This window comes from Jatropha curcas, chromosome 5 (genome assembly GCF_041381405.1).
Source record: "Jatropha curcas cultivar XTBG-Jc1 chromosome 5, XTBG_Jcur_1.0, whole genome shotgun sequence".
NCBI classification, from domain to species: Eukaryota; Viridiplantae; Streptophyta; class Magnoliopsida; order Malpighiales; family Euphorbiaceae; genus Jatropha; species Jatropha curcas.
In genome coordinates this window covers 24,748,218-24,758,551 of record NC_143155.1, presented here as the reverse complement: position 1 = coordinate 24,758,551, position 10,334 = coordinate 24,748,218, and the positions used below count along the sequence as shown (strand labels likewise).

The following is a 10,334-nucleotide window of genomic DNA, read 5'->3' as shown; positions in this document are numbered from 1 at the left end:
TACTTTTTTCCTATACCAGTTTCTCTCACTTTAAAGACTTCTTTTCTCACATGGGCAAAAGCATTACACCAACCATTCAACCTCAACACTCTCATTGCAGATTTTTTAGGGGCGGTACAATGTAACACATTGGAGAAGAAGAGTCATGCTTCATACACCTGTTAGCATACGTGCAAGGGACCACTGTGAAGTCTGATAATTATAGAAGACCAGAAAAAGTAGGAAAAAGAAAGGGAATAAATTACGAAGAGACCATTATCCAACTCTGCTCTTAAATAGAACTGTCAACCAAAAAAAAAAAAAAATACAAAGGGTTTACCTTGAATTACAAGCTCAAGGATCTTTACCCTGTTATTACAGCCTGATATTTGTAAATTGTGAATTTGTGATAACAACTACATAACTCCATTTGTTCAGTTCTAATGTAATATAATCAAAGTGTACTTTTACTCTAATGTTTACCATAAAAATGCAATCGACTGTATTACATTCCATTAAGGTTACCAAACAAAGGTTAAAAATATGGTACCTATAAATTTTGGAAGAACAGCACTAACTTTTATTTAGGTAAACTATACTGCAAAGATAGAAAATTAACAAGTTGGGCCAACCAGATGAAAAGCCGTAGCTCAAAATCTTAACATAGAATAAACAAAAACTGATAAACACGTAAAGGAGAATTGAAGAAACTAACACTTGAATTTTAAATTCAAACAAATCATTCATCTGCAACATAAATATTACTACTTTTCATTAATAACATGCAAAACCTTATCCAGTAACTGGCTATAAATGAACCCAAATTCCTAAAAAACCTATGGAACGAATAGACATAGAAAATTTTTACAAACCTATATACTAGAGAAAAATAAAAACAATAAGACTAACAAAAAGGGATATTAATTCAAGATTAATCATCTAAGCAAATAAAATCGGTGCTCCTTTCCACCATTAAACTCGAAAAGAACAAATCCAATTCAATTCAAAGCTAAAACATTAAACTCGAGTGTACCCAGTTCTCCTAGGACTCCCCACAAAAGATGATAATCCTCCATCTCCCATATCTTGCTCGTCCAAGTACAGATCCTCAGTTCCCCTAATTGCAGCGTGTAGAACCACAATTGCAAGCCCAACTAAGATCGAAATCAACACATTCAACCACACGTGCGTAAAAGCCAAAGCCACAATAGTAATTACTGCAAGAACGCCCAGCACCACGCGATCATCAATCGTGCGATGGAAGATAACAATCGGCTGGTCGCGAAAGAAGTAGAGGAAAAACCAGGCGACAAATACAATTAAGAAAACAATCATTGATAATGGATGCCATAGAAGGCTGATAAAGAGAATGAAGAGAATAATCATCGTGTAATTCACCCGAAAGTAGAAAAGGTTTCGCTTTGTGCGTGCAGTGGCTTCGCCGAAGGAGTAAGGGCGCGTGAAAGAAGAGAATTCGATTAGCTCGCGCCATGGGCGGCGCGTGGCGAAGGAAGTGGTAGCGGTAGTGACAGTAGCGCGTGAGTTAAAGGTTGTGGGGATTGTGGATGAAGATGGAGAACCGAAGGGAGAGCGAGAAGGCGCAGACATTAGACAGAGGAAATTAAAGCTCAGAGCTTGTAGTTGTTTTGTGAAGAGAGAACAGAGTCTCTTTTCCCGTGTTTTCTAATTTTGAATGCTTTGCTTTTGTTTTCGTATTTGGATATTTATTTGTTTGGGGCAGAAGTACTATAGGGAGTATGAAATATTTTAATAATTACTTTTATTTTTTTATGAAATTGAAGTTATCATTTTAAAAATTTAATTTCAAGAGGATATATTTTTATTAATAAGTAATAACAATTTTTAGACAATTCTCTCAATTCTTTTTCTTTAGACAATTCTGAATTTGGTTTGATTTCTTTTTCTTTAGACAATTCTAATTGTTTTGAATTGTAAAAGTATTTAAGATTCTAGGATTGATATTAAAGTAAAGTGGATTAGCAGATAGGTAAATATAGATGCTCACGTTTTAGCTAGAGCATTCATTCGCTATGCTCCTTTTCAAATTTGAAATAACCTCCCTTATTATTTTGGTAATGCTAATTGAGTTAATGATATTATTTTTTCTCTTTAAAAAAAAAAAGTAATAACAGTTTTTTAATACGGGTGGAATAGTTCAAATATCATTTAAGTATCAGCTAAAAAAAAATATCATTTAAGTATGAATAGTTATCGGGATATAGAAAAAAAAAATCTAAAATCAATAGTTGTTTGACATTTTTGAATGTTAATTAATAGTTTAGCTAGATAATTATGAAATGGTATTAAAGCATACTGCGAAATGATTAATAAGTGGTATTATGTTATTTTATAATTGTAGAGCAATTTCCCATTCCACAAGTTACGTGACTTATTGAATAATAACAAGGGTTTTGAAATTGCCGGTCTTAATTTAAAAAAAAATAAAATTGAAATTGAACTGCTCGTGGATGATTATTTGATTTGGTTCCTATTTCTAAACAATTTAAAAAAAAAAAAACTTTATTAAAATGTTGGTTTTGTGTAGTGTTTGATATTTTGCTATTTTTATAATATTATTTTAGAGAAAAAATTGAAATTGATGGTAGAGATTGATTGGGTTTATGGAATAAACAAACGAGACTGAGCGGAGTAAACCATTTTTGGAGTGGATTGTGAAAAAAATGAAAGATTTTGAAAGTATATAGTTGAAATTGAAAGAACTGAGTAAATTTTGTTGTAAATTGCGAAAATAAAGGAATATTTTGAAGTTATTTATAGTTAAAATATAAATTTTTGATTGCAAAAATACCCCTCAACTCAACTAGACCGGCTTTCTTTCCACCGTCCAGTGATTTCAGCATATCGTGGCTACCTTCCACAGATAAATCTCGTTTCTTTCCTAAATCCTTTTTTTTATTATTTTTTATTTTTATTTATTGTTATAAATTGTAAAAGTACCTTTTTATTTTATTTAAAAATAAAAAAAACTAAACCTTAAATATTATATAATTTTATATATTAGAAAAATATTGAGAGAGGCAACAGTCATTTGACAGTTGGTCAATCACTTTTTGTGTTCGGTGCAGCATAAATGGGTTGTTAGTTACTCCTACCGTTAAAAACCTATATATTTTTTTTCCAGTTCCAAACTGATGATTCCAATTTAAAAAAAAAAAAATTGAAATTGAACTGTAAACACACTTTTCGAACTGAGAATCATTGATCATGAATTGATTTTTATTTTAAGGAGTTCTAATTTGCCTGTAAATTTATTATTTTTTAATCAAAAAATATCTTATTTCTAAAATGCATACAATATTGTTACGAGATAAATAAATAAGCTGATAAGATGGTTAGAAGTGTAGAAATCCTCAGTAAAAATAAAATTCTATCTTTATTAATTTTCTATGGGAAACTGTAAATTGGATTGCAAGAATAAATTAAAATAGATTTAAGAATATATTAGGGAATATATAAATGAATAAAAAAGAAGCTTTAAACCTGATTTGTAAGAACTCGGTCTCAATTCAAAATACATTACTTGTTCTTTTGCTTTTTCAATTAGTTTGTGTACAAGTGAGCTCATATACTGAGTGTAGGTAAGTCTTCTCGTGGATAAACAGCACATGGTAAGTTTTGAGACTCTATTACAACAATTAATTTAGTACAAAAATGAAAATATAGAAATTTGATCACAACAATATGGATTTCTTACATGTCATGAAAAAACTTATATGTCCTGATATCTTCAACAATAAACCTAACAGCACCAATGCAACCCAAAAATGCCACAATTGAGAACCAGGTAGCTATTGCAAAATTAACAAGTTGCATTAAAGCACGGAATTTAGTCTTTTGGGGCATTTTTCCAGATTTCAGATGTGCTATTGCAGGGAAGACAAAATCCAGAGGAGTGAATCCTATGGCACCACATATTGACACAAAATCACCAAAAAAAGGCATTGCTGCAGCAATGAGAGTGATGAGAAAAATGTAAATGGAGGTAAAAACTAGACGAATTAGACGGTATTTGAAGGGGATGCAATTAGAATTTCTCCATAGCTTCTTTTCCTCGAAATAGGCATATGTTGGCCTGCAATATATCTAAATGAACACATTGAGTTTATTAGAATGTCTATGCAACAGGAAATTATCGCCTCTAAACTTTTCTGCTTCCTGATAGCATTTCATAACAAATTTACAAAGGTTACCTGATAGCATCCTGATATTTGAATAACAGCAAAGAGATTTGCCATAACGATTGTCCATTCTGGGATGGTGAGAGACGCCACAATATAAGGCTGGACTTCTGATCCAAATGCCCAATATCCAGAGAATGCTAGTTGCCAGTAAGTCAAGATAATAATTCCATATGCCGCTGATACACCTTTATACATGTTCTTTTTTGCAGGCTTTCTCAACGTATGCTGGTAAGAAAATCATCAGAAAATGATAGTAAAAATTTATAAGTTCCAAAAAGAATTGATATGTAGCAAATGAGGAATTAAGAAAAATATAACAATGTAAAGTACTTGTATTTCTGGAAGCATTGCATCACCGAATGAAAAGGCAATTGCCCCCAAAGCATTGAAAGCTTTAAATGTTTTGAGAGAGGAGCTTCCTTGCAAACTGTAATTTACGGAATTTCTATTGATCTTTCTACCTATAAAGACACGAAAAGCATGAAAATATGGCCAGATGCCCAGATGCATTATGAGTTTGAGCAAGGCAAATTGAATTGCAAAGAATAAACAAGCAAATATGAAATACTTTCAAGAGATACCATTGTATAATGTCACCCCAATCGTAGTTCCAGCAAAGCCAATTGTGCTGAAAGTGCATAAGGCATTGACCCATCTCAACGAGTGGATATCAGGAAGCTGAGAAAGGAAAAGTTCAAAAGCTCCAAAGAAAATAATAAAATGCTGCAAGGTTAGTCCACCATCTTCGTGATAGTACTTGTAAACTGCCTACAGAAAGATGGAAAATGTGAAAGGGTTATAAAAGAAAAGAAAGAAAAAATTGTGCAAAACAACTGTTTCTGTAACTGAACTGTAATGTGGTTATCTCAACCGACCTTAAGACTGCTCCCAGCAGCAATTTGAATGGCAATGTTATTGCCCAAAGAAGCCACCTGCTGAAAAAATGCAATGGACCAATAACCCCAGAATCCTTCAATAATCAAAAATAAAAAAAGTCAAGAGAATAAAATCAAACATCCCATTTTCATTTTGCAAATTAAATTCATGTATCTTTACTAAATCAAGCAAATTACTAAAAAAAAACACTTCATTTGCCCAATTCTGAAGAAAGCAAATAATTTACAATAAATAAATTCTAACCAAAGATGCTCTTTGCAAGATGCCTGTAAGTAATCTGCTTCTTTCCATTCCATCTCCACAAAGACGCAATCAATAAACTCGAATACCATGTGGCCAATGTTGCACCCACTAAACTACTAACACCTGAGTTCCAAACAAGCATCAACAAAATTGGTAAAGGAGCATATAAATTTAATTTCATATAAATTTTCAAACCAAAAACCAAACAAATTTTCATTTAAAAGAGTTATTTACCGAGAGGCCAACCGAGAGAAGCAAGAGCAAAAGGTAAAGGAGCATAAGCAGCAGGTGTAGCGATGGTTGTTGCAACGTGAAAAGCTGCGTGCTTCCATGTTCCTTTGCCTTCATGTACTTCTACTGCTGAATCTGCTGTTGTTATTACTGTTGCTTGGTCTTTTTCATCGTCCCGAAATTCCTGCCTCTTATCTTTCTCTGCCTCTTTTGTGCTAATCATTGTTGTCAGATTCTTCGTCTTCTCCAGCTCTTCCGGTGCTGTGCTGCTTTCAGTAGTGGTACCAGAAAGGAGTGCTTTTGATGATAAAATTGGTTGATTTCTCTAACTTTCTTGAGCAAGAAGGATCAACAGTTTGACTTTTGACGCTTGTTTGACCGAAATGGCGAAATCATTCAGTTTCATTGAAAATCTTGTACACAAATGTCAAACGATGCGTTTTACTTGCTGCTGAACAGCACCGTTTTAACAAACGGTCAAAGTGTTTGTTTTGTTTGTTTCACTTGCAGATACTGCGTCGTTTTGGGAAATAGGTCCCACTGTCCATGCTTACGACGAATTTCCATTGGCAAGCAGAAAACTCACCATTCTTATTGTTTTTCTCTCTTGCTTCCGTTACGGAGCACGACGGCCGTAGAAGGCTAAAACCTTACGTGTTTGCAGTGTAGAGTGAATCGACGGTCCATCAGATTCCTGAAATTCCCAATTATACTCTTATCTGTTTCGATCTATCTTTTATTTGTTACTAAAATGGTTTACATAACTTCGTGGGACGAGTTCGTTGAGCGATCGGTGCAGTTGTTCCGTGCGGACCCTGATTCTGTATGTTTCTTTCTACTTTCTTCCTAAATTTTACTTAGCTACTGTTTGGCTTTCTTGAAAATTAAGGGAAACTAAGTGAACTGTATTGAAGTTTTTGTTGTGTGATTCCGAAATATTGAAAACGTATCCTAGCACGATGGAGTCTGACGCTTTGGCTTATATAGGTTCCAGTCAATGTGAACCCTAAGATCTGATTATTTTTATTTTTAGTTTCTTTTTCTGTTTCGTTTTATCTTTTTTGTTGCTAATTCTATTAGTGTTTTTTTTTTTTTTTGGTATTTGCTGTATTTTATATTGTGGTATCAAATCGGGAGATTAGACACGGTATGTCATGAAGTATCGACACTGTGATGGAAAATTGGTACTCAAGGTCACTGATAACAAAGAGGTATGCTTTTAGGTATGCGCACCTTTCTGTTTGAATAAATGTGTTGTTTAAACTATGCTTGGATTATAAATTTAGCTAATTAACTTTGAATAATTAATGGCCGACTGATGACTTCTGCGGATTCGAGGATTAGTTTTAGCAATGTTCAGATGAAATGTTTTCTGGGATTTCAAATTGTTTGAAAATTGTATAAATTCACATATCATGGTGCAATATTAAGATGCCTGGCTGGCCAAATTGCAAAAGCCCCCCCCCCCCCAACAACCATTTTTTTGACTTGACTAAATTTCATCAAATATTGAGGTCCTTGTTTGTATTTGTAGAAATGCTCAATTTCCATAACAATAATATGCATATACCACAAGTTTATTGTACCACTGCTTTTTTAGGGAGGAAAGAAGACATTCTAGGCGGGAAATTCAGTACATTTGACTCTATAAAAACTTTCTGCAAATGAGGTTCTTATTAACAAACTCAGGGAGCATTTGTAAGGGAGAAACCTAATTCTTTAGATACATGTAGAAGTAGAATACATTTGCATGGATGAGGGCTGAATCTTCTTTTTGGCAGTGTTTTAGAGATTAGTGAGAGGAATTTTCATGACTGAACATTCTTATGTTCCTCCATCACTAAATTGGATTGCTAGTTATTGGCTTGTTGCTACCTTGATTTGCAATCCGTGTAATAGGTCGTTTGGTTTCTAAGTTTCCTTTTGGATCAGTAGATTTATTTTTCCTTAGAAGTTATCTACACAGTCTTGAGATTGTTAAGTTTCATGGATGCTTTACTGGTTTTGTGGATCACTATAACTGTCTGGCGCTGACTGTGACAGATTCTCTTTATTAGTCTAACCATAAAGAATAGCATTGTGCAAATCTAAAATTGAGAAATTTGGGGATGTTTGATGAAAATTGATATTAGATACGGAAACTTACCCCTCTCTATTGGATATCTGTATTGTCCAATTCCTATTGGGTGCATGGGGGTGGGGGTTGGTTTATCATGAACCTACTCCATATTCTTTATTACAGTGATCATGATGATTTTGGATATCTGTGGACTTGTGGTGGCAGTGTTGGTGGTGGCAAATAGTGATAACTGTTGCTGTAATGGTGTTGATAGTGATTGGGATGATAAAGTAATGGTAGTTTACATAAGAGTTGTGGTATGATTGCTGGTGATGGTCTTGATTCCTGATGAAATTGGCGGTGATAGTGATAAACTGACATGTAAGAGGAATTTTGATCAGATTTTAAGTTCTGTATCATGGATTTTGTTTGTGATACGCATTCCTGTGAGGAAGTCCAACAGATAAATCATTTCTGAAAAAAGCATGCTGTAGATATAGTGGTTAGTTAATCACAAACTACGAGATTTAATTTCAGTGCAATGATGTTGCTGAAGGGCAAACTTCTCTTCCATTGACAACATTGTTTGTTTCCCAGTACGTGCATTGTGCTTCCCTGTTATACCTTGCAAGGAGGAGAGGGCCATGGGGATGAAGGGAGAGAAGCAGAATAATGCCCCTTGTATGCGTGCATTTATTTACTAGTTTGGTACTCTTGAAATCCTTGGATTCTCTTACATGTGGTTACTAGTTTGGCCCTCTCTAAGGTTAGGGAAACAAAAAGATCATGTATCGCTTTTGGAGTTCAATTTCCATAGCATGCCTAGCACCTGAGTTTCTTTATTCTCTTCAGTCTGTGTCTTTACTCATGTGCTATGGATTTTTTTTGGTTTTTCTCAGTGTCTCAAGTTCAAGACAGACCAGGCACAGGATGCTAGGAAGATGGAGAAGCTAAATAACATTTTCTTCACTCTGATGTCTCGGGGCCCAGATGGTACGGTCAAATTTTAAAAGGATTGCTATTTGTATTTAATATAGTTGAAATGAAGCTTTGCTGGGGATGTTTAAAGAAATTATTTTCTCATGATGCAGCTGATATTTCAGAAGTTACAGGAAAAGAACAGACAGAATCGCAGCCAGGGAAGAAAGGAAGGGGAAGGAAACAATAACTTTGTTGGCGGCTAACCCAAGTGGATTTTGGACTTCTGTGTTGCATGACTCGTGGATGAATTAAATGAATTTTTTGAATCATATTAAGATTCCATGAGATGGATTAACATATAAATGCCATTTTTTAGGGATTCCTTTAACAAAATGATGGGATTTCCCCCTTCTTTTTCCGTTACCTTGCCATGATTTTATCTAACATTACCTCTTCTTTTTTGGTTCATCATGGTGCATTATCTTTTCTTTTACTGTTCATCATTAGCGTGATTGCAGTGTGATTCAAGTTAGGCGTAAGGTGAGCATTTGGTTCTTTTGCTTCAAATCAAGCCGAACCAATGCAAACCGATTAGAGTGAAATTTTTAAAGATGAAAACTGAACCAAACATGTACAGAAAGAAACTGAACCAGCTCAATTTGGTCTGTCAGTTTGGTTTTAACTATTTTTGAACAGGTTTGGATTTATTTTCCTGCTCAACGAAAATAGAACCGAACTGAAATAAATTAATAGTTTGGTTTTAACTATTTTTGAACAGGTTTGGATTTATAATTAATAGTTTGGTTTTAACTATTTTGGAACAGGTTTGGATTTATTTTCCTGCTCGACGGAAACAGAGCCGAACTGAAATAAATTAATATTGGTTTTCCTATGAAAACGGAAACTGAACTGAGCCTAACGGAGCCGGCTTGGTTTTGTTGGTTATTTTGGTTTAACTGAAATATGCTCAGCCGAATTCAAGGAGTAAGCTTCCTATACGCTAACCTTAGGTGTTGGGTATGATCAAATATAATCAATGTCCAACTGTCCAAGGACCGATTGTGCAAATAATCTGTTATTCTACAGAAGCAATGGCGTTGCAAATTAGAAGCTCAAGCATTTACAGGATGTGAGACATTAGATCTAAGTCGATCTACTAAGCAATTATTTTTTTTATCCTAAAATATAAGTCGTTTAAGATTTTTTAGGAGGATAAAAAAAATAATTAATTCTCATAAATTGTAACAAATTTCAAACCATCATTTATTAGTTCTTAAAATATTCAAAAAGACTTATATTTTGAGATAAAATATTCGCCAAAAAAAAAATTTATATTTTAGAACAGAGGGAGTATTTGATTAGTTTAACGGTGATAGAACTCGATTCACCATAGGAGCAACCTTCTTAGTGCATGAATGATCTGGATAACATGGACATGTATACCTTTGAAGAGCTGCAACTCTTCTTTATATGATAATGCTCACTGTCTAGTCTAGAGGTTAGGACTCCAAAACATGAACCCTTATTATTCATCAATCATCCAAATTACTGATTAAAAACATGGACACCAAAAAACTTGGTGATTAAAAAGTAAAAACAACAAAGAATCAAAGGATTGAATTTCCAAATAAATTGGGCAAAAATGTAAAGAACAACATTCCTTGGGTTGGGGCTGCAATAATTGCCGTACATTATTCCTCCTCTTCAGATCCCAATGCAGCTCTTTACTGCTTTTATTTTGCTTTAGGCTTTAGCCCACTATAAAGATAATAAAGTGTGTA

General features: G+C 34.0%; 3 protein-coding genes across 3 annotated transcripts; 1 reads left to right on the top strand and 2 right to left on the bottom strand.

The window, feature by feature from the left end:
- Positions 1-727: 727 nt before the first annotated feature.
- Positions 728-1,691, bottom strand: LOC105649888 (PRA1 family protein F2). The gene has a single exon (XM_012236705.4). The coding sequence runs from the start codon at positions 1,585-1,587 to the stop codon at positions 997-999; it is 591 nt and encodes a 196-aa protein (XP_012092095.1). The 5' UTR covers positions 1,588-1,691; the 3' UTR covers positions 728-996.
- A 1,936-nt stretch (positions 1,692-3,627) lies between these two features.
- Positions 3,628-5,990, bottom strand: LOC105649887 (GABA transporter 1). The gene is made up of 7 exons (XM_012236704.4): positions 5,577-5,990; positions 5,343-5,465; positions 5,078-5,172; positions 4,784-4,970; positions 4,533-4,663; positions 4,212-4,427; positions 3,628-4,104 (listed from the first exon to the last, which is right to left on the bottom strand). Exons 1-7 carry the CDS (start codon positions 5,794-5,796, stop codon positions 3,712-3,714), a joined length of 1,365 nt encoding a protein of 454 aa, XP_012092094.1. The 5' UTR covers positions 5,797-5,990; the 3' UTR covers positions 3,628-3,711.
- Positions 5,991-6,158: 168 nt separating this feature from the next.
- LOC105649886 (Signal recognition particle, SRP9/SRP14 subunit) lies at positions 6,159-8,971 on the top strand. Its single transcript, XM_012236703.4, has 4 exons — positions 6,159-6,396; positions 6,716-6,784; positions 8,532-8,625; positions 8,724-8,971. The coding sequence occupies exons 1-4, from the start codon at positions 6,325-6,327 to the stop codon at positions 8,798-8,800; spliced, it is 312 nt and encodes a 103-aa protein (XP_012092093.1). The 5' UTR covers positions 6,159-6,324; the 3' UTR covers positions 8,801-8,971.
- The last annotated feature ends 1,363 nt before the right edge of the window (positions 8,972-10,334 follow it).